Raw genomic sequence first — 24,858 nt, 5'->3', positions numbered from 1 at the left:
TCCAGCGTGAACAGCGCCCCTCTTTATTTGCGTGATGTTGTTAGAGAATTGAAAAACTTTATTAGGTCTCAAAGAACTGTTTATAATACACTGCCCGGCGTAGGGCAATATCGATGTAAAGAGCTTACACAATCCTGTTTAAAATGCTCTGGGAAGACCAATAAATATCAAAAAAGAATACGAAAATTGAATTAACTATGTGACATGATTATCTTATTCTAGACCATTCAAAACTCTCATTGAGACCATGAAGACTGAAAGACTTGTAGCTAGGCAAAATGACCATGATACACCCTTGCTCTGCCCAGTGGCATAGTATGGGGGAGGAGGTGTTCCGCCCCAGGCACCATCTGGTGAGGGTGCAGGCACCCGTCCTCCTCTCCATCCCCTGCTCCTTCCTTGTCCCCCCACTGCCACTCATGTACGCTGCTTCCCTTCTGGACCTGTGACATCAGAGGAAGAGCTGACCCTGGGGTGACATCAGCTTGGGGGTTGCTGCTCATGCCAGGAACGTTACAGAGGTACGGGGGAAGGGAAGCGGCATGTGTGTGGCAGGAGGGGGCAGGGAAGTAGCATATGGAGGTGGAGGAGCAGAGAAGAGGGGAGCTGCCACCCCGGGTGCCTCTCACCCTCACTACATCACTAGTGCAGCCCACTTGCTGTTATGTGCCATGGAGCTAGTGCACCAATTTTATGGAGTAGCACTTAGCACATACACTTGTAATCACCAATTAGGTGCGCCAGCCCTGTACAAATGTGTTTGTATTCTATAACAGTGGTTCCCAACCTTGTCCTGGAGGACCACCTTCCGGTCAGGTTTTCAGGATTGCCCTAATGAATATGCATTGAGCAGATTTGCATGCCTGTCACCTCCATTATGTGCAAATCTCTCTCATGCATATTCATTAGGGTTATCCCAAAGACCTGACTGGCTGGTGGTCGGGTTGGGAAACACTGTTCTATAAACCTCAGTGCAAATTGACAACAAATTATAAGCATTATTTATAGAGCCACCCTTCACGTTTTCAGACAGGTTGATATTCAGCTGTCCCAGTCGACGTGTTTTAAACACTGGCCATGGTGGTTAAAGATAATCTAAGTGTGCTCAATGTCAGTATCCACATTCAGATGGTGCTGAATATCCATGTAATATGGCCAGTACCAGCCCTCTCTGCAAAAAGAGGCGATATTCAACTTGCTGAATAACTATCTGGTTAACATTAACGTAGTTTTTTGATGTCCCAAAGTTATCTGGATAATTATCTAGGAAAAATGACTGATTATTGTGGCTCTCTGCACAACTTTCCATTCTGCTGTTGTTCTGCCCATGCATTACTCTGAATAGTGCTGAGGCAGTCTGATTGGGGTTACCATATGGCTCCAGAAAAAGGAGGACAGATTGAGACATCCGGGTTTTACTTCCATTGCTTTCAGTGGAAGTAAGATCAGGATATCTCAATCCGTCCTGATAGAATAATTCAGCAGCACTATCCAAACATATATTTATGGATAGTGAGGCCTAAGTCAACAACGAATATCAGGCCTATAGTTTCTTTCTAGGTATCTTCCCACAGAAAGCTGTGGTATCTTCTGAAAATAGCTAGTTTTGCCTTCCATACCTCTGGTCTGTTCTCTTCTATTGCTCTTTCCTGATCTCCCCAACATACTCCTGTATCATTTAACCTGTCAAAAGGCTGCAATCATAGATAATGAGGCCTATACTTATATGCTTTTGCTGTGTGCTACTTGCCAGCAGAATATTGCATGAATTTCAAGAAATTGAATCTAGTTTTTAAATCTGTTGTGGGCAGGGAATGTCTAATCTGATGGACCTCCTGTTTTCATATATACTGTATGCAAGTGGCCCTTGAGATCTTCTCAGGGTGCATTATTGTGTAACAGTCTCTTTAAGGAAGTGAAACTCACTTGTGCATAGGTATGGGAATTTGCTTGTATCAATCCTTAGCTTTGGAGCAAATCACCCCTTGAACTAAGGATGCTAGGAGATTATTTATCCTTTAGGACAGTGTATCACAAACTGTGTGCCGCAGCGAGATTCCAGGTGTGCCATAAGAGGCATGTCTTGTAAGCAGTCAGCCGTCGCCGTCACCTCTCTTCCTCTCTGCATCCCCCAGCCCACATAGTAATCTCAGGGTTAGCATGCTCAGGGGCCCCATCTGGAGGGCTTCCGCGCATGTGCAGACATCAATATGATGATGCCGCACATGCATGTGATGTCATCATGTCGATGTCTGCACATGCCCGGAGGCCCTGCAGACGTGGCTCCCGAGTTTAGTGTGCTGGGGTTTGAAAAACTTTGCTAGACACTGCCTTAGGAAAAAGATCAAGGCCCGGCATTTTTCCAGGTATGATCATTTAGTACAGCAAGTGGGGGAAAAGAGAGAAAAGGGGCAGATGATGGAAGTGGGGAGAAGGGAGAGCAAATACTGAATAGAAGTGGAGAAAGAAGTTTATTAAAAAGAGCACCATGGGATTTTTTCTTTTTCAATTATCTGTTTTGCCCCACAGGTTTCATTATATTTATTAAGGTTGTTGTGTTTTATTTATTCATTTTAAGATACTCTGCTTCTTGGTTGGGCTTAGAGCTTTTCAGCGGCCCCTTGTAATATAGCTTTTGGATTATTAATTTGTATTTATTTTTATGAAATATATTATAATCTAGTCGATATTCAAAGTGATTTAACTGGTCAAATACAGCTCCTGGAAGGTTAAATTGCATGTTTGCCTGTTCAAAGCTAACCAGTCATTTTCAGTTGCATATAACCAGTTAGTGCTGCTGAAAATGTTGGGTCAAAATAGGTTTTTGAGGGCATTTCAGAGGCAGAGTTAGCACTTGGATGGTTAAATGCTGATATTCATCACTTAACTAGCCAGGGTAACTACCGTATTTTTTGCTTCATAAGACGCACTTTTTTCCATCCAAAATTGGGTGGAAATTTCAGTGTGTCTTATGAAGCGAAGGTAACTATTTTTTAAACACCCCCCAACCACCCCAGTGTACCTTTTTTAAAATGACCCACTCGGGGGTACGCGGGCTGACTGCTGCCCACCACTGCTGACCGCCGACCCTGTTCCTGCTCACCGCCGCTGCTTCCGGCTGCCCACTGCTGCGCCGCAACTCAAAAAACGGAAGGGAAGGGCCAGCGTGCAGCGATTGCATGTTGCCGGCCCACAAGCCTTCTCTCGACATCAGATGTTGGGCGAAGGCTTGTGGGCTGGCGACATGCAATCGCTGCACACTGGCCCTTCCCTTCTTTGAATTGCGGCGCAGCGGCGGCAGACGGGGCCAGATGAGGTGAATCGGCAGAGGATAGGCAGATTTCAGCACACGGGGGGGGGGGGAAAGAAGGCAGTTTCCGGTGCAGCAGGAGGGACAAAGGACAAAGACTGGAAGGCAGTGAGGGCAAGGAGGCACGAACTCGGGATATGGGAGGGAAGGAGAATGAACGACAAAGGCTAGAAGGCAGTGAGGGGGCATGAACTCGAGACATGGGAGGGAGGGATGTCAAAGAACAAAGGCTGGAAGACAGTGAGTGGGAGGGGGCACAAACATGGGACATGGAAGGGAGGGAGGGAATAGAAAGGGCCTGAGTGAAGAAAGGAAGGAAGGAAGGAAGGAAGGAAGGAGACTCATGAAATCACCAGACAACAAAAGTAGGAAAAATTATTTTATTTTCAATGTATTGATCAAAATGTGTCAGTTTTGATAATTTATATCTGCTCTGTGTATTGTGTGTATATGAAAAATGAAATGAACAGCCTAACAGGGAAGGGGAGACAGGGTGCAGAGCCTGGTATATATTAGTACACAATTTGGTTCAGAATGTTTTTTTCTGGTTTTCCTACTCTAAATCTAGGGTGCGTCTTATGGTCCGGTGTGTCTTATGTAGCGAAAAATATGGTACATAAATAGGACTGCATAAAAGTCAGTCCTATCTTTATTTTTATATGGTGTCCCATAGCAGGTTAAATGCTGAATATCTTACTATACTATACACCATATTTACTATTCTGTGTTTGCCACACTATGTTTGCCATGCTATGATCTCTCATGCCATATTTGCCACACAATGTTTGCCATTCCTGTCTTCCATGCTATGTTTCATCATGCACGCTTGCCTTACTATTTTGCCAAGTCTTGTCATACTATATTAACCATGCTTTGTAATATTATTTTGCCATGCTATATTTTGCCGAACTATACTCACCATGCTATGTCTCCCAATATCATGTTTTATCATATTATGTTTTAACATACTTTGTTAGTTATGTTTTGCTATTTCTGTCAATGTTTCCATGCTATCTTTTACCATTGTGACAGGGTGAAGTACCTGTCACTGGCTAGCAGAGGGAATATGAGCAGCAGAAAGAAGGAGTTAATTTGCATAAAATCCTGCAAAGTCCCCCGGGAGCTGTCCACTCACCCTGAGTGAAATAAGGTTATCAAGTTGTGAGCTAAGAAAAGCAAGAAGCTCCTTTGGGAGCTAAGTGACCCTCAAGGGGAAGAATGTTGGTTTTGGCCTAACCCTTGGTAAGCCTTTTAGACCAGCCTGCCCGGTAGTGCTTGAAGTCCAAGGAGAGTTCAAGTTTAATGGAGTATAGATGACCAGGTGAGTGAGTGACCAGGGTGAATAATTGGGAGAGTCCTCACGGAGAGCAGCTGAGAGACCGGGAGAGTCCTCAGGATGTGTGAAGACTGAGCAACTGGAAGGAGTGTTCAGGGAGAGTCCTCAGGGTGTGAGTCAGGGAAAAGACACATGAGCGACTGGAAGTGGGTCTGGAAGAAGGAGTAGCCAGAGAGCCCAGTAGAGCTTGGACTTCAGGAAGTAATCAAGCTTGATGACCTGCAGTGGGACTGGTGAAGTTTCCAGGACCCGTGGGCACCCAAGAGGCTGGGGAGTAAGGAACTGGCAGTGGCCCCACAAGAAGTTGAAGAGCAGTAAAAGTTTGAGGGTTCTGGTTTGGAAGTGGTGGTGAAGAGAGACTGGTAAATGGTACCAGAAGCTACCAGAAGACCCAAAAGGAAGCAACCTGTAGACCCTGAGAACATTGGCCAAAGATGACTGATAAGGAACTGGCGGGGCTGGTGACGACCAGTGGAGAGACCGGTAAATGGTACCAGAAGCTGTCCCTGGCCCGGAGGGCCAATGAGGATCAGAGAGGACCTGGAAAGACCTGAAGAAGAACGGAATCCAGGGAGGACCTGGTGATAACCAGGAGGGACATGGTCATGGATTTTAGAAGAGTATGAATGAAGTGTATTGTTGGTGATCTTGTTGTTTTGTTTTAACAATGCCTGGTGGTGAGAAGGATGACCTTAAGTACCTGGGAAAATTGCATGATGGGTGTTGGCTGTTTGACCTGATCATATGATTACAACCATATTATGTCTGTGAATGCAGCACCCTGGTTGGAGCTGTAACCTCAGCACCCTGAGGTTGTGGGTGCAGGCTCACGCTGCTCCTTGTGATCCTGGGCAAGTCACCTGCTCCCCCGTTTCCCAAGGTACACTAGACAGACTGTGAGTCCACCGGTTCAGACTGGGAATACTGTTTGAGTACTTGAATAAATTCATGTAAATCATTCTGAGCTCCCCTGGGAGAACGGTATAAAAAATTGAATATAAATAAATAAAATATCTCAGGTTAAATGCTGGATATCGCACTTAACCAACTAAGAGGGGGTGCTGAAAAATTCTCAGCCCAATCAAGAAGAGAATGATGTGGATAAGGTTCAATCAATGATCTGAAACAATGTCAAAACATAGAATTTTGTTTCTGCAGATTGACCCTTAACGAAATAAGATAACACTCTTTTCAGCTACAGTGACATGATAACGCTTAAAATTTAGGAAGTTGGTTGGCTTGGTTGAGAATTTTTCAGCACCCACTCGTATATTTTAGCCAGCTTCGCATACCTGGAAATTTAATGCCAAAGCCCAAATATGGCCTGACATTGAATTTCTGGTAGCAGTCAGCAGTCAGCGTATCAACCCCAATGTTTTTTATGTTTATGTTCCTGTCATCGAAATAAATAAATAAGGCCGGTGATATCTGTAAACACATAATATGATGTTGTGATTAAGAGGGCAAACGGTCCTTTGTGAGGGTATCATAGTTCCCCTGAAAATGGGTTGAGAAATATGCAGTATCTATGGGTCCAGGAGTTGCACTAGTATTGGAATGCATCGACTACTCTCAACATTAAGCATTGATAGAGACCATCAGGAAGAACATTTGAGTCCTGTCTGAAGAAACAGAAGAATTTGTTCTCTTTTTCATCAATTTCAGGAAATACTTTTTTACAAAAAGAATGGTAGATGCATGGAACAGTCTTCCAGAAGAGGTGGTGGAGACAGACTGTGGTTACTGCGGATGGGCAAACTAGATGTACCTGGTGAATTAATTTATATGTTTCTTATGTCATTTTATTATTAATCTTTTGTTAACCACATTGAATCTACGGTTATGCGATTTATAAGTACGATGTTATGTTATGGTAAACACCAAAAAGTCCAACAGGACAGAGAATCCACGGGTATAAAACAGTACAAAAGGAAGTGGGAACGGACAATGAACACTCCACTGAAGATCACTGATGTAAAACCAACTTGTTTATTTCATGAAAGGACACAAGTAGAAGCTGTGGACCCAACACTGCACTGTGTTTCGGCGTCTGAGGAACGCCTGCATCAGGGGTCACTGTAGCGTATAAGTAAAGCAGGTCTGGGATAAAACAAAGCTCAGTCCAGAACCCTTAAATCCCCCTTGGTCTCTATCTATACTCTCTCTATATCCCATCTCTACCTCTATCTGTATCCCTCAATCCCCCTATCTTTCAGGAATTTATCCAATCCTTCTTTAAAACCCTGTAGTGTACTCTGTCCTATCACAACCTCCGACAGTGCGTTCCAGGTGTCCACCACCCTCTGAGTGAAAAAGAACTTCCTAGCATTGGTTCTAAACCTGTCCCCTTGCTAGGAAGTTCTTTTTTACCTTTGTACAAATTTGTCTGCTAGTCGCAAATTAGGGCATGCAACTTTCTAGAATTAGGGTGAAATTGCTTTGCTATAGTAGAAACATATCCATGTAGACTTGCAGTTTTCCTATCTTGATTAGCTGATCATGAGCATGACTCATGAAGGAGTTCAAAGATTCATGGGCACAACCATCTGAGTACAAGAGTTACTAGGTCTTGTTGTAAATTAGCCCAAATTCCAATCCAAATTGGAATTCATAGCTCTGCTAGATACGACCTGGATAAAGGTCTTTCTGCCACAGGAAATGATTACTACATTGGTATCCACAGTGAAATGCAAATGATGTCCTCTTGGCGCATGTTGAGGATATTGGGCCACATGACCTTGACAGTATATGTAACTCGCTGGCACATCTCAGAATGAAGCAAGCCCAATGGACCTTGAGCATGCAGTCGGTCTTTCAAAGACTCTATCCTAGTGGATTGTCCAATCCAATCTGGCTAAAAGTCTGTCCTTCCAGATTTTTCCTGCTTAGTTGTTTAGTTTATTCCAGGGGTGTCCAACCTTTTGGCTTCACTGGGCTGCATTGGTCGAAAAAATGTTTCTGGGGCTGCACAAACGTGTAAACTCTGCAGCAAGAAAAGGGAGCCGGCAAGATGGAAACACCCGGGGGCAACAGAGGAAACACTGCATCGTCCTCGACCGGGGCTGCATAAAATACTTCACTGGGCCGCATGCGGCCCTCGGGTCACAGGTTGGACACCCCTGGTTTATTCAGTGCTTGATTAAGGTGCTTATTTTAAAAGCAGCTAAACATCTTTAAAATGCCTAAAAGAATATCCATCTGCTAAAACTATCCAAATCTTGATTTTGGAAATGTGGATGTTTTGCATTGCAGTTTATCCAAATAGCAAGGGGGCTTGTTTTGGGCAGAACTGGAGAGGACCTAAAAGTAGGACATCCAGCAGGGATTTTTGAATGGGAAGAAATGTCCAAGTCTAAAAAGAAGGACTGTTTCAGACACTTCCAAGTTACAAAAAGTTGCTCTAATTGAACATCTGACCACTGGAGGGATTATGGAGTGTCTCTTCTTTAATACCCTATTAGCCTCTGTTCCCCTCCCTCTTTCCCTGAAAGTGAAACTAGAAAGGAGAACCAGGCTCTGTTAGCTACAGGTATTATGATCATTTTGAGAAAACTAGCAAGCAGCTCAGATTAGTTGTCTAGTGCAGTGGTCTTAAATTCAAACCCTTTGCAGGGCCACATTTTGGATTCGTAGGTACTTGGAGGGCCTCTGAAAAAATAGTTAATGTTTTATTAAAGAAATTACAATTTTGCATGAGGTAAAACTCTTTATAGTTTATAAATATTTCCTTTTGGCTAAGTCTTAATAATAATACTGTAATTTATAGTTAAAGAGACATATGATCAAGAAACTGTTTTATTTTACTTTTGAGATTATGATAAACATACCGAGGGCCTCAACATGGTACCTGGCAGGCCGCATGTGGCTCCCGGGCCGCAAGTTTGAGACCACTGGTCTAGTGGTTAGTGTAGTGGACTGTGAGCTAAGTGAACCCAGTTAAAATCCCTCTTGAGTTGTGTATGTATGTGTGTGTGTGTGTGGGGGGGGGGATTGTTTTTATTTTTAATAATTCCCATAGCTTGGATGCTGATAGGGCAACCTAGACTTCCATGAATCTGCCTGCCAGGGTACTGCAGTTTATTGTGATCTCCAGGAGAGACTCCACTAAATGGAAGATGTTTGCCATCTGGTGTGATAGGAAGGCCTTAGATCATTTCTCCAGTTACACACAAAGCTTTTTTAAAATAACTTCTGCATTTATCTGAGACAGGTTTGAAAACCAACTTCATTATGTTTCACCTTAGAGCAATTTAGTGCGCAACGTCACCATATAGAAGGTAAATCCATTCGGTGCAGCCTCTAGTTCTTCAATTAATGTGAGACATCCTTCTTTTTAAACCTGCTATCAAGCCACCCACAATGTCTTAGGACCTCAAAGTGATTTTAACTAAGCTGATGAAAAGTCTTTTCAAGCCACCAGCAGCTTTGATCTGTTGCAACGGACCTAGAAGGTCTTAGTTCCGATGAAGTCGCTTCACTCTAGTGACTGATACACTCTACACTAAAGTCTTTAACAACACTGGTTTTGCACCCATCTAAAATTCTTTCCTAAAACAGTGTTGGATTCCCACCATAATCCTTCATCCTGCCAATAATTTTCTCTTAGCCTCATGCTCACAAAAATGAAAGTGCCTTGCACCAACTGGATTGCAAATGAGCCTTAGCTACTTTCTTGGGATGGACTAAAGCCCTTATAAAATCCACCCGGTATTTCCTTTTTTTGATCTCAGTAAAGTACACCTGGAACTGTCATCACTGAACACCCGCTATCCAGTTGGCTAACAGAGTGCATTTCCTTCAGTACTCCAGAATTTCTTTGAGGATTAGAATCCAACTCTGGCTTCTTAGGCCCATTTGCTTCTTTCTAGGCTGCTTTTGAAAATAGTAGAAATATGGAGATGGCTAGTTGCCATCAAAACTATACTGTTTGCAGTGCCTTTCATGTTGATTATATCTTACCTTTTTTTCTGTTCAATGCAGCCTGTAGCTAGGAGTCCCATCTGTGAGGACTTGCTATCCTGCTTTTATTAATCCTTCAAGAAAACCATAAGAACATAAGAATAGCCTTACTGGGTCAGACCAATGGTCCATCAAGCCCAGTAGCCTGTTCTCACGGTGGCCAATCCAGGTCAATAGGTCCTGGCCCAAACCCAAGGAATAGCAATATTCCATGCTACCGATCCAGAGCAAGCAGTGGCTTCCCCCATGTCTTTCTCAATAACAGACTATGGACTTTTCCTCCAGGAAATTGTCCATACCTTTCTTAAAACCAGCTACGCTATCTGCTCTTACCACAACCTCTGGCAATGCGTTCCAGAGCTTAACTATTCTCTGCGTGAAAAAATATTTCCTCCTATTGGTTTTAAAAGTATTACTCTGTAACTTCATCGAGTGTCCCCTAGTCTTTGTAATTTTTGACAGAGTGAAAAATCAATCCACTTGAATCCGTTCTACTCCACTCAGAATTTTGTAGACTTCAATCATATTTCCCCTCAGCTGAAGAGCACTAACCTTTTTAGTCTTTCCTCATACGAGTGGAGTTCCATCTAGCAGGTATTCTCTGTGGACAGAAAGATATCCCATTTACGTATGTACCCACTTCCCCAAGGAGTTGTACCCTGTTCTAAGCTTGAATAAAGATCAAATTGGTCCTAGTGTGACAGCAGCAGACAAGAAATGCCAGGTTTGCATAGTGACGTTTTTCACAAAATCTTCTAGAAAATATGTAAGCTGGAAGAGCTACTTTCTGTACCAAGCTCTGTTGATAACATCACCCATTTGTGAGGACTTTTATCCTGCTGTCCATGCATGCAACTTGGTTTTCTCTCCCTCATTAGACAGACTCGCTTCCCAATGAACTGAAAAAGCCTGTCCTCTGAAGCTTAACTGGCTGACCATAGCATTAGCAACCTTTTCTCCCTGCTTCTGTAGTACACCCATGTCCAAATGGCTCCAACAAATGAAAGAACTGAGACCAAATCCCCTGTGCTGTAAGATTATTATTTATTATTTATTATTTTTCCATTTGTTCTGTCTGTCTGTCCTAATTAGATTGTAAGCAGTGTTCCCTCTAAGCGGGCGGGTGTTGTGAGCAAACTTTTTTCACTGTGAGCTAAAAATATCGGGCACCAGCAAGTTATGAGCCAAATAAATATGTTGCTTTCTACCACAGAACTTCCTTACGTTTGTATGGAATCTATCCCCTTTCAACTTTAGAGAGTGCCCTCTCGTTCTCCCTGCCTTAGCTACTAAGTCTATTCCCTTCAGTACCTTGAATGTTTCTATCATGTCCCCTCTCAATCTCCTCTGCTCAAGGGAGAAGAGGCCCAGTTTCTCTAATCTTTCGCTGTACGGCAACTCCTCCAGCCCCTTAACCATTTTAGTTGCTCTTCTCTGGATCCTTTCGAGTAGTACCGTGTCCTTCTTAAAGTACCAGTGCTGGACGCAGTACTCCAGGTGAGGGCGTACCATGGCCCGGTACAGCAGCATGATAACCTTCTCTGTCTCTTCAGTCCAGCATCTGCCCCTTCCATTCACTGTCTGTCTTTCCCTGCCATCTCTCCTCCTGCCCCCCCCACCCCCCAATTTGGTCTAGCATCCATCATCTTCCTTCTGTTCCCCTCATGGTCTGGCATCTCTATCCTTCCCTCCCCCTGTGGTTTTTAGCATATCTCTCTTCTCATTTCCTCCACTCAGATCTGATCATTCTCTGCTCTCTCTTCCCTTTTCTTCTCTGGTCTTCCTTCTCTATTTTCTGCCTCCATCTAAATTAAATTCTTTCTTACTATTTAGTCCCGTTTCCCTCTTTTCACTGTGTCTACACACAGCTTGTCACCCCTTTCCCTCACCCCTCCATTATCTTACTATTTTCTTCCCCCTTTATTTATCTCCTCCTTCCATCCAGTATGTGTTCTTTCCCCACTTCCATTCAGCATCTGCTCTCCCTTCTCAACTGACATCCATCTGCCTTCTGCTCTCTCTCCCTTCTTCTCACTTCCATCATCTGTCCCCTTCTCTCTCTCTCTCATCTCCTCCATTCCATCATCTGCCCCTTCTCTCTCTCTCTCTCTCTCCCCCCCCCCAACTTCCATCATCTGCCCCCCTTCCCCTCACCTTTGTGGGTCATTTTCTTTCCCCTGAGGGTGGCTCATGTCACAGGGGAAGCTTTGGCCGAGCAGAACCGCTTGATTGACAGTGGAACTTACTTGATTGATGTCGATGCTGGGGCCCGTTGCCGTTTGAAGGAAAAAAAAAAAGGTGGAAAAAAGGAACCTGTAAAGGCGAGAGGAAGGGAAACCTCCAGGACAGCTGCTTTTTGCCCTCCTTCAGCGGCCCAAGAGTTCAGACCAGCAGCGGCAGCTCTGTATGCTTTTAACTTCGGCACAGAGCTGCCCCTAATCAATAGTTTAGCGCGGTTTCATGAGGCAGCCTCGGGGCCTTTGATAGCCGGCCCGCTTCGATGATGCGATGTGGGCCGGCCTAGCAAAGGCCCCGAGGCTGCCTTATGAAACCGCGCTAAACTATTGATTAGGGGCAGCTCTGTGCCGAAGTTAAAAGCATACACAGCTGCCGCTGCTGGTCTGGAGGTGCGGAGACAAGGCAGGAGGCAAACGCGGTGGAAGGCAGGAGTCCCGGCGAAGGCAGGAGTCCCGGCACAGCGACTGCAACAGGAAGTTGCAAGTCAGCTGACGCCGGCCTTTCGTTGCGGCGGGGACCGAATCCTTCGCGGACCGGCAAGATTTTGTTTGCGGACCGGCGGTTGAAGAACTGTGCTCTACACTGTGTGCGCTGTGACGAGAAACTTGTGCGCTGCGAGGTAATATTTTGTGCGCCAGCGCACCCCAGCGCAGCTTAGCGGGAACACTGTAGTACAGCACCGGGTATGCCTTTCAGCACTATAGAAATTATAACTACTAGAAGTAGTAAATATGTGAGAGATTTGGTGGTGACCTTCTGTTCTGTACCTGCAATTATATCAGCTCCCCTTCTTATACTGCTCCTGCTCTTTCCTATAATAAGAGAACAAGGATTATAGAGTTTCTCTCCACCCATCTACAAAAAACATAAACATGCAGCCCCCAAAGGGAGTATATTCCACGGGCACAAAACAGTTAAACTGACCACTCTAATGCATTTACAAGTTCCCCGCTGATAAATGATTACTGGCGTTCTTTGCTTAAACATGTCTGCTTCATAGTGAAACAATCTCTTTGTTAAGAACTGGAATTCAATGTACCAGGGTTTTTGTTTTTGTTTTTTTCATTCTTCAAGATCCAGAAAGTAATGTGTAGGAACTTTGTCAAAAGCCTCGTTCATATGTTAATTCCTTGCAGAATGCCTACTCCTTTATTTTTCCCTCTGCTTTTCCCGCAGGGTGTCCACTGGGCTTTTACGGGAAAGACTGTGCATCTGTATGCCAGTGTCAGAATGGAGCCGACTGTGACCATATATCAGGGCAGTGTACCTGCCGCACAGGTTTCATGGGGAAATATTGTGAACAGAGTGAGTTTATAGTTTAATCCTTTTTTTAAATTAAAAGATAATAAAGAAATGCTTAGAGAAACAGGTAACGTAATGGACTTAATGGTGTTAACGGTATAAATAAAATGCATGCCAAGTGTTTCGCAAACTTTCTGGCTGGCAGCACACTAAATCCAGTGCCCCAGCTGGAAAGCACCCGGAAATGTGCTGATATCAACGTGATGATGTCATGTGCATGCATGATGTCATCGTGTCGATGTCCGCGCATACGTGGAGGCCCATCTGGCTGCGACCCGCTTCAGTGGAGGGATCCGGGAGGTGCGGGGAGAGGAGGAGAGACGTTAGCCAGGAGGAGAGTCATTTGCGCCGGCTGACGTCCTACAGGACGTGCCTCTCGCCGCAAGAGGCACGTCCTAGAAACATAGAATATGATGGTAGAAAAGGGCCATCAGCCCAACATGTCTGCCCACTCGAAGAACCCTCCCCCCTAAGCACTTCCTCGAAGTGAACCCATATGTTTATCCCATTTTTTCTTAAAATCGAGCACGTTGCTGGCCTCAACTACCTGAAGTGGAAGATCATTCCAATGATCAACCACTCTTTTGGTGAAGAAATACTTCCTAATGTCACCATGAAATCTCCCACCCTTGATTTTGAACGGATGCCCTCTTGTTGCCTTAGGGTCGTGTAAGGAAAAAGATATCTTCTTCCACCTCAATACGGCCAGTAACATATTTCAACGTCTCTATCATGTCTCCCCTAGCTGCAACTTACCTAGACGGTCTTCATATGTGAAATCCTTGAGTCCTGAGACCATCCTAGTGGCCATTCGTTGAACTGACTTCATTCTCAGCACATCCTTTTGATAATGTGGCCTCCAAAATTGAACACAATATTCCAGATGAGGTCTTACCATGGACCTGTACTGCACAGCTTAGCGTCCTTGGCAAATAATGCAATTTTACCTCGAAGTCCCTTAGGCAGGTCCTGTACAAAGATATTAAATAGGACTGGACCCAAGACCGAGCCCTGCGGCACTCCACTGATCACTTCCAATGTTTCGGAGGGAGTACCATTTACCACCACTCTTTGAAGTCTGCCACTGAGCCAGTCTTTAACCCATGCAGTCAATGTTTCTCCTAGTCCCAACGAACTCATCTTGTTCAGTAACCTACAGTGTGGGACACTATCAAAAGCCTTACTGGTCCAAATACATGACATCCTGTAGGCAGTTAGCCAGCGCAGATGACGCTTCTCCTTGCCAGTGTGTCATGCCACACCTGAAATCTCAGGAGGCACATAGTTTGCGATACACTGCTATAAATAGTACTCCAAATTGGGCTCAGTGCTGGGATCCACATCCAGTTTTGGGTGTGAGGAATTTATACCAACAACCCTGGTATAAATCCCCGAGCCTAAATTAGATACGGATCCTTCAAATTCTATAACACTGTGCACAAATCCTAGAACCGCATTGATCTGCCCGTGCTCCTCCTGTGGCCACATCCCCTTTTCAAATCCACATGGAAAAATTTAGGCACACATCTTTATAGAATAAATAGTAACTATAAAGATGTGCATATAAATTCCAATTATTGCCAATTAGCACCAGTAATTGATATCACCCAATTATTGGTGAAGTTGGTTTGTTAAGCAATTAAATCGTGTGCATAATTTTGACGTGGCCATATCTGCACACGCAATTCTGAGCACTATATATAAAATTAGGGGGAATATGTTATGTGTGTAACATAGTAACCAACTTATAGTAATATTAAAACAAATATAGCTCCCAAATAGCGAATTTTATTATATTGTGTTAAACTGAGCTTTTCTTTTACTCACTTCCTCTTTTGGCTTCTTATTGTTTGATCATCTTGCATCTCCTTTGTGTTTTAGCAGAAAAGCAGGTTAAAGTATATGAGGATAGAAACACAGAAACGTGGTTCTTTGAGTTTGTCTGGCAGGATTTATTGTTTTGCTTTGCTGATACCCTCTAAGAAAGTTGCTTCTCTGGGCAGCTGGGCAGCTGGGCAGCCCTTTCCCCACCTTCATTCTGGATGCGGGCTGGGGGTGCCAACTCATCCCTCGCCTCAGATTGCCTTGCCTTGCCCCTGCCCCTAGGCCTCATACCATGCAAAGATCAAACAACTTTTTATGGCGCTCTGAATGGAATGGGAATTACACTCAAAAATGTATGCGCATCTAACTCACTGGTTCAGGCAGCTACGTGAAGCAAGCTTTCTTACTTTCAAGAGCTCTGATACTGTGCTCACTGTCAAAAGGTGGGGAAATTCTTGGAACCTCAGACAAGTTGCTCAAAGCAGCTGTTTCCTAGAAGTCAGGAAAAAATTACTGCAGTGGGAAAGGCAGTGGAATAACTGTAAAATGAGACTTAAATTGCCATAAACTTCACAGTGCAAATAAAGAAAACAATAGCATCATGTTTACAGCTATGACGTTGTCCTTGTTAAAATTTGAATTATTTATACATTCATCTGGTGGTGAGGATGCTATGATACAATAGGTTTTCAGTTTTCATGGCCAAAGTCAACAGTGTTGGAATAAGCTGAGTCTAGAAAGTAGATATTGAAGCTTGCCTGCCTCCATTGAGTCTTTTTCAACATGAGAAAATATAGCTGGGTGATCTTAAATGCATTGCTTACACTTTTCCATTTGTAGACATTTTTATTGCTTTTGCAAGCCTTCTCTTAAACAAGTAAAATGAAGTTTGTTCATTTTTTTTAATTCCTTTGGAAAACAGTCCTGTAAAATGTGAAATATCATCTGTGCCCCCTACTGTTCTATCTTTGAAATGCATGTGTATAGCATGGATAATTCTCAGTTCAAATGTTGCTTTAGTGTACATCTTGAACATTTTAAAAGACTTTTATAAAAATAATCATGCATCAATTCACATACATGCCAACATGCTTATACTGATGAGTGAAATATTAAGGAGAAAAAAAGCAGGAAATGTCATCTCTTCCCACTGAATATATATGAAGACAAATATATACTGTATATCAAGACAGAAATCCCAGGATTCTATATATGATGCTCAAAATTGTGCATGCAAATTTGGACACACCCCAATTTACACATGCAATTTAATTAACTAACGAACCAATCAGTGCCAATAATTGGGTGCTAATAATCAATATTAGTGCTAATTAGCAATAATTAAAATTTACACCCACATCTTCCTAGTCAGGATTCTTTAAAGATGTATGCATAAATTTTCCACATGAAATTAAAAATGGGGCATGGCAATGGGAGGGGCACAATCATGTCAGGGGCATTCCTAGAATCTGTGTGTAGTATTATAGAATATGGCAGATCCTAATGTAAATCACAAGAACAATATTGTATATAAATCAAAAACTCAAAAAAGTTATGCAAAATGGAGCTAGTCAAAGTCATAGGTCTCTCAAAAAACTCCATAATATATAATGTTCATAATAATGCTATAAGAATAGCCTTACTGGGTCAGACCAATGGTCCATAAAGCCCAGTAGCCAGTTCTCACGGTGGCCAATCCAGGTCACTAGTACCTGGCTAAAACCCAAGACCAATCCAGAGCATGGCTTCTCCCATGTCTTTCTCAATAACAGAGTATAGACTTTTCCTCCAGGAACTTGTCCATACCTTTCTTAAAACCAGCTACGCTATCCGCTCTTACCACATCCTCTAGCAATGCATTCCAGAGCTTAACTATTCTCTGAGTGAAAATAAATTCCTCCTATTGGTTTTAAAAGTATTTCCTTGTAACTTCATTGAGTATCCCCTAATCTTTGTAATTTTTGACGGAGTGAAAAATCGATCTACTTGTACCCGTTCTATATCACTCAGGATTCTGTAGACGTCAATCATATCTCCCCTCAGCCATCTCTTTTCCAAGCTGAAGAGTCCTAACCGTTTTAGTCTTTCCTCATACGAGAGGAGTTCCATCCCCTTTACCATCTTGATCGCTCTTCTTTGAACCTTTTTTAGCGCCACTATATCTTTCTTGAGATAAGGAAACCAGAATTGAACACAATACTCCAGATGAGGTTGCACCATGGAGCGATACAGGGGTGTTATGACATTCTTACTCTTGTTAACCATCCCTTTTTAAAATAATTCCCAGCATCCTGTATGCTTTTTTGGCCACCGCCGCACATTGGGCGGAAGGTTTCATTGTATTATCTAAAATGATACCCAGATCCTTTTCTTGGGCGCTAACCCCCAAGGTGGACCCTAGCATCCGGTAACTGTGATTCAGGTTATTCTTCCCAATGTGCATCACTTTGCATTTGTCTACATTAAATTTCATCTGCCATTTGGATGCCCAGTCTTCCAATTTCCTAAGGTCCATTCATATAGAAACATAGAACATGATGGCAGAAAAGGACCAAGGCCCATCTAGTCTGCCCACACTAATGGCCCACCCCCTAACTACCTCCATGAAGAGATCCCATATGCCAATCCCATCTTTTCTTAAAATCTGGCATTCTTCTGGCCTCAATTACCTGTTGTGGAAGATTATTCCAGCGATCAACCACCTTTTCGGTGAAGAAATATTTTCTAAAACACAGAAATACACCAGGATTAAATTAATCCACAATAACAAAATCAGTTCCTACAAGAGAAGGGCAGGACAGCAAACAAAAATTTCTCAGCCAGACTCTTTCAGAGGTAGGATGTTGCACCACTGAAACAACCACATTTCTAAACAATTTGGGGAAAATTCTGTATAGGAGGCCGGCTTCTGCAGCCACCTAAGAAGCGGCTGAGAATCGAAAACCTGCGTCCTATACAGAATTGCATCTGCCCTAAGGGACAAACACCCAAAGCTGCCCAACTGGCCCAATTCTCTAACCAGCGCCCATGTCACAAGTGCCATTTAGAAAATCACACCTGATCCATTCTTGCGATCAGCAACCGCCTCTATTTGAAATGTAGGCCAGCATTTTAATATCCCACATTTCAGGCACTTATCGTGGCCCTAGAGAGATGCCTAGGGCCACTTAAGCTCACCTAAGGCCACTTCTAGGTGAAATCATTCCCATGCCCAGCCTTGGGCGAGCTTAAGCATCCCTAGGTGCCTGGCTGTACCCGTGACAGACGCGGAGTGTAGGCGACCTGCCTTTGGGAGTTTTTTTTTTTTAACAGAAAACTCGCATCCCAATTGGCTGGTTAGTCACTCAGGACGCTGTTTATAGAATGTGCCCCTTTGTGTCTGGCTGAAACGTTTTTGTTTGCTGTCCTGCCCTTCTCTTATGGGAACTGATTTTGTTATTGTGGATTAATTTAGTCCTGGTGTATTCCTGTGTTTTAGAAGATTTGACTGCGCGTATGAATGAACATTATATATTGTGGAGTTTTTTGAGAGACCTATGACTGTGAGTAGCCCCATTTTGCATAACTTTGTCGTGCTGAACTATGTGCTGTGGGTGCATTTATTCTGAGGCCTCTTTTTCTCCGCTTTTTGGGGTTGCAGTTGTCTTATCAATAGGGGTCCATGTTGCCTAGTATATTTTTGAGATCCTAATGTAGACATGAGAATTTACACCAGGTTTCAGTTGGGGTAAATCAGTGTCTCTCAAACTTTCTTAGCTTTAGCCCACTAAATGGAGCAAATGTTTTTCACGGCACATTATAATTGAAATTATAAAATTGCAAAACCAACAACACTCCCCTTTCTACAAAACTGCGCAAGAGGTTTTTAGCACCAGCTAGCACGCTGAATACTCTGAGCTGCTCCAACGGTCATAGAAGTCCTACCTGTCGATACTTGACCATAAAACATACATTTTATCATCAACCACCTATAGTTGTTCTCTTTTTTTCAATTTAATCTCTGTCAGAGCTGAAAATCTAAGTTTGCAAAGATAAAAAGATCCAAAAAAAAAACAAAAACAAAGCCTAGATTGCTTTGTTGCTCAAATTAGGATAACTACTGCATAAATAATAAAACAAAATTACTTGCCATTAATTTTCAAGGACCAATCACGTCAAAGAATGATGCTTGTCTGGGCAGTTGTATCCTTATGCGTGCAGACGCTCATAACATTGACAGACTCTTGTATACACGATGTACATGTCATCTATTCTAGTGTATACTTAAGAAGGGAATTTTAAAAAATAAAGTAAAATTCTGGAATCTCTTGTGGCACACCTGGAATCTCTTCGGGGCACACCGCTGTGCCGTGACACAGAGTTTGAGAGGCACTGCTGTAAATCCTCGAACCCCAAATTGGTTGCAGATCCTGGCGCAAAGTGCTTTTCTATAAACGGTGCTCAAATTTGGACACCATTTATAGAATATCACTTGGAGTTCATTTTTTTTTTTTTTGGCCCTCAAATTTGGGCACCATTTACAAAATCTAGTCCAAAATGCATAACGGAGTGACTTTCAGACTGAAGTCTAACAGCATATCCTTATTAAATTAATAGCTGCTTTTCTTGGCTCCCTATTCACTTAGAAATTTTTTTACTTTTGTTGTACGTAGAGTGTCCAGTAGGAACCTACGGGTATGGCTGTCGACAGGTTTGTGACTGTCTGAACAATTCCACATGTGACCACATCACAGGAACTTGCTACTGCAATCCAGGCTGGAAAGGTGCACGATGTGATCAAGGTACATTACAAAATGTTCCCCCCACCCTCCCCATGGTAAAATGAAGATCACCAATTGCAGGTCCTTTATACCCGCTATGACGTGGTGTTAAACCCCAGTGTTGTCTCAGGCTTTAACTCTTCAGTGATGAATAGTGAATTAGCCTTATTACCATGTTTTTAAATAGGCTGTACACTCAGGGCTATGTGCAGGTTTAGCCTTTGTGCAAAACCCCTTTCTACATCATGTGCCAACATAATTAGATTGTGAGCCTTCGGGACAGCTAGGGAAATCCAAAGTACCATTTTTATTTATTTTATTTTAATGTATCTTTAATCTATCTTCATTGTAAACCGCTTTGAACCTCATGGTATAGAGGTATATAAGAAATCAAATCAAATCAATTAAACTTAAATGACCTTAATGTTTAAACAAGGCATAGACGGGTGTAACATGCACAGGCAGGCAGGTATAAATCTAACTACCTTATTGGCTAGACTAGATAGGCCACATAGGTCTTTATCTGCCATCATTTAATATGTTAATATAACCCTGCACACAGAGGTGTAGTAAGGGGGGTAGGGGGATGGTCTGCCTTGAGCGACGCCTTTGAGGGGACGCTGACACCCTTCCTCCTCTCTGCCTCCCGTTCCTTCCCCACCCCCCTACTCCACGCACACCCGTTCCCTTCCCCTATATCTCTTTACTGTTCCCGGCACGAGTAGCAACGCCAATCTGTTGCTCGCACCGGTGTCGGCTCTTCCTCTGATGTCACTTCCTGGACCCGTGCTTAGGAACTGACATTAGAGGAAGAGCCAACACCGGCATGAACACAGCAGGTTGGGGCTGCTCATGCCTGAACGTTAAAGAGGTACGGTTGATGGGAAGGGGCACACACGGCAGGAGGGGGACAGAGAAGGAGCGGATGGGGTGGAGAAGAAGGCGGGGGAGAGGCACCACTGCCCCGGGTGCCTCTCAGCCTCTCTACGCCACTGCCTACACAAAGACTGAGTTCACTTAACCGCATCGACTCCAGGGTTCATATGAGTTTGAAAATCTGATGATCTGAAACATTTTTGAAACGCCAACGTTAGAGAGATCTTTTCTGAAACAGGGAATCAGTATCCAATTTGTTATGACATGCCACTTCAATTCTTGTATTGAATCAACGGGAAATTACTCACCAGCCCTATAGACTTGCTAAATGCTCTATACCAAATTGTATTTCTTTCCCCATCCATCCTCATGTTTTATTATGTTTGTATAGTTAGCCTTCAGTATGTTTTGTAAGGTTCAGTTTTTTGTTAGTTTTGTTTGTCCCCCCAATTTTGTAATGTTATTGATTTGTTCATTGTTTAGAATTTTGAATAAGTGATTAATCAAATTTTATAATAAACTTGAAACTTGATGTCTCTGGAAGTCTTTGCAGTGATGCACACATCCATCATCTCTTCCACTTTGCGCGTCAGCTTTCCTTGCTCAAGCTGTCTCTCTCTCTCTCTGTTGTGCAGCGGGAGTAATTATAGTTGGAAACCTGAACAGCTTAAGCCGCACAAGTACTGCCATCCCTGCTGATTCCTACCAAATCGGCGCCATCGCAGGCATCGTCATCCTTGTGTTGGTCATCCTCTTCCTGCTGGCGTTGTTCATCGTTTACAGACACAAGCAAAAGGGGAAAGAGACAACCATGCCAGCAGTGACCTACACCCCTGCCCTGAGGGGCATCAACGCTGACTATACTCACTCTGGTAAGGAGAAAATGATACTGGGAGAGAAAGCACCTTCCTTTAAACTCTATAAACTGAGTCCAAGGTGGAATTAGCCTTCGTTTGGAAGCGGTTTGCTTCCAAAACTATGAGAAACCCTCTAGGTCTCAGAAGTATAGTATAGTTTATTTTGGTATCTGATATACCACTTTTCAAATTAATCACAAAGTGGTTTACAATAAAATCCAAGGAAAAGATAGGAACTCCATTAAAACCAACAGAATCAGTTGGAAATACTGGGTTTAAAAATTTTTTAAGGACAATTCCAGAAATTGATGTCTACAGACAAGCACCAACTTGGCTTATAAATTATAGAATAATAGCACTCATGTGTATGATTGGTGCAACTAATTGGCATTTACTAGTGTAAATGCTAGGGGGCCATTTCATAGCATAAGTGCCAAAATTGCATAGCATGCTGGTTTTGAGGGGTGTGCACATGGGCGGAGATTGAGCGTGTCTGAGGTACATGCATAACTTATAGACTACTAAGGGCTCCTTTTACAAAGGTGTGCTAGTGGTTTTAGCGCACGAGCTAGCCACTACCACCTCCTTTTAAGCAGGCGGTAATTTTTCAGCTAGCGTGCACTTTAGCGCACGCTAATCTTGTGCATGTGCTAAAAACGCTAGCGCACCTTTGTAAAACGAGCCCTATATGTTATGAACATTTCAGGGCACACTTAGGTTTCAACAGTTATGATTACCATTGACTTGGCATAATGGTTGGCACCTGACTTTGGGCGCACCTAATACTGACTTATGCTCACATTCTATAAAGGAATTTTGGTGCATCGATGCCATTGTAGAATTGGTGCCATGCACTCAGCGGTGGGGCACCTAAATCTTGGCGCTAATGTACAGAATTGCTATAATAGTTTTCTTTAGAAATAAATGACATGAAATAGCTCTTTTTAAGCTAATTATATCCCCCCCCCTTTTTTTTTGTTTACTCACACACTGTTTCAGGGTTGTTTTCTGCTTCTGCTTCTGCTTTTTAAAATACACTTTGCCCATTTCTAATATAAATATCTTATGTTCTTGAAATTGTGACTCTTCACAAAATTTGCCTTTTGGGAATCTGGCAGTATCAGCCTGAGTGATACAGCTGAACTCGTTTTTGCTCTATAACTTTCCTAAAGCAGAGTGCAAAATTGGTTACCGGATGTCCGGATTTTCCCGGACATGTCCGGGGGGGCTCCGGACAGCTTTTTAAAACTTGGGTTTTGAAAAGCCTCCTCAGATCGCGTCAGGCAGGCAGGAAGTCTATGCATGCGCGGATGACACATGATGACATCATGTGCACGCGCGTGCGAGTGACATCATCGCGTGGCATCTGCAAATGCACAGACTTCCTTCTTGCCCGACAAGAGCAGGCAGCGGGGGGCGGGCCTAGGGCCAGCCTGGGGTCGGGATTAGGGCATTAGAGGGCCGGGATGGTCAGAACTTGGTGGGCCTGGGGGCGGGGCTAGAGGGCCAGATTTTCTGATTGGAAAATCTGGCAACCCTAATATTAGCACAGCTATTAAACTTTTCACAAGCCCTCACTTGCCCCACAGCCTGCCCAGAAACTGTTTATTTGCACTTTCTCATTATTTTCCTATCAGTAGTATTTCCCCATCTTTATTTTTCAGACACCATCCCTCACAGTAATGGTGGAAATGCAAACAGTCATTACTTTTCAAACCCCAGCTATCACACGCTTACTCAGTGCTCAAGTGGATCTCATGTCAACAACATGGACAAGATGGTCCTGGCAAAGGTAAGTTGCAACGATCTGTCTCTCTTTCTCACTACCTTTGTGTTTTGTGTATGCAGGGAAAAACGACATCGTTGCCTGAAAGCAAAAGTATCGTGTGTGCGCGCTTGATGCGAAACAGAGAAGAAAATGAGAAGTGAAGTTTAATGTGTTTATTATAAATCAGCAATAATATATAAAATTTTTATTTTTGTTAACAATTAATACAATAAAGTATCAAAATGGTTTGGCATTCCAGAAAATCATACGTATATATCTATCTCGTTGGGCTGGCGTTAGTTCTAGCCACCTAACGCAGGTTTAGCGTGCGCGGCAATTCTGCGTGCGCTAAAAATGCTATTGCAGCTTTGTAAATGGAGCCCTTGGATGCCCTTTCCTGTACCTTTTCTAGTTCTGCTTTATCTTTCTGTGATGGAGTGACCAGAACTGCATACAGTACTCAAGGTGCATTCACACTATGGATCAATATGAGTCATTAGGATAGTCTTCATTTTATTCTCCATTCCTTTTCCATCAATTCCTAATATTCTGTCTGCTATTTTTAACCACCACCACCATAGACTGCCCTAAAGATTTTCACGCATTGTCCACAATGACTCCAATATCTTCTTCCTTGGTAGTAACTCCTAATATAAAACCCAGCATTGTGTATCTATATATATAGGATTATTTTTCCTGAGAAGCAATCACTTTGCAGTTGTCCGTATTAAATTTAATCTGCCAGGTGGATGTCCTGTACCCCCTACACGTCTTCACAATCCACAGGTGATTTAACAACTTTTAGGGTTACCATATGGCTCCATAAAAAGGAGGACGGATTGAGACATCCAGGTTTTACTTCTGTTGCATTCAGTGAAAGTAAAGCCCAGATGTCTTTATCTGTCCTCCTTTTTAAGGAGCCATATGGTAACCCTAACAACTTTTAACTCAGGGGTCCCCAAAGCCCCTCCTTGAGGGCCACAATCCAGTCGGGTTTTCAGGATTTCCCCAATGAATATGCATTGAAAGCAGTGCATGCACATAGATCTCATGCATATTCATTGGGGAAATCCTGAAAACCCGACTGGATTGCCGCCCTCAAGGAGGGACTTTGAGGACCCCTGTTTTAACTAGTTGTGTGTCATTTGCACTTATTGCTTCCTTTTCCAAATGATTTATAAATCTGTTCAGAAAGAACCAATCTGAGTCCGTATCCTGAGGCATTTCACTATTTACTGTTCTTCATTAGGAAAACTGACCATTTAGTTCTATATATATTCAGCCAAACCTTGGTTTGCGAGTAACGCAGTTTGCAAGTGTTTTGCAAGATGAGCAAAACACTCAGCAAACTTTTGTCTCCCAAACCGAGTGCCGCCCCGATAAACGAGCACTTACAGCTGCAGGCAATGCCACTTCAGGGGGATGCTTTTTCTGTCCACCAGCCAGCCTTCCATGCTGGGTGCCTTCCGCAACATGTTGGAGAGCCTCTGAGCCCACGCAGCCGAGTACCATCCCACCTGCGTGTTGCGTATGATCATGCACAATGTCAGTCATCGACGTTGTGAGTGATCATACGCAACTTGCAGGTGGGACGGTGCTCGGCTGCGTGGGCTCAGGGGTTCTCCAGC

The 24,858-nt window shown here is 43.3% G+C and overlaps 1 protein-coding gene across 3 annotated transcripts in view; it reads left to right on the top strand.

Moving 5' to 3' along the window:
- MEGF10 (multiple EGF like domains 10) overlaps positions 1–24,858 on the top strand; it is a 252,373-nt gene that overhangs the window by 211,623 nt on the left and 15,892 nt on the right. For all 3 annotated transcript variants that reach the window (XM_033928980.1, XM_033928978.1, XM_033928979.1), the window contains exons 18-21: positions 13,020–13,148; positions 19,622–19,750; positions 21,241–21,477; positions 23,127–23,254. In XM_033928980.1, coding sequence (XP_033784871.1) covers positions 13,020–13,148; positions 19,622–19,750; positions 21,241–21,477; positions 23,127–23,254 — 623 coding nt within the window. The remainder of the gene's footprint in view (positions 1–13,019; positions 13,149–19,621; positions 19,751–21,240; positions 21,478–23,126; positions 23,255–24,858) is intronic.

The sequence above is a fragment of the Geotrypetes seraphini genome, chromosome 1 (genome assembly GCF_902459505.1).
Source record: "Geotrypetes seraphini chromosome 1, aGeoSer1.1, whole genome shotgun sequence".
NCBI lineage: Eukaryota > Metazoa > Chordata > Amphibia > Gymnophiona > Dermophiidae > Geotrypetes > Geotrypetes seraphini.
This window is presented reverse-complemented; position numbering and strand designations above follow the sequence as displayed.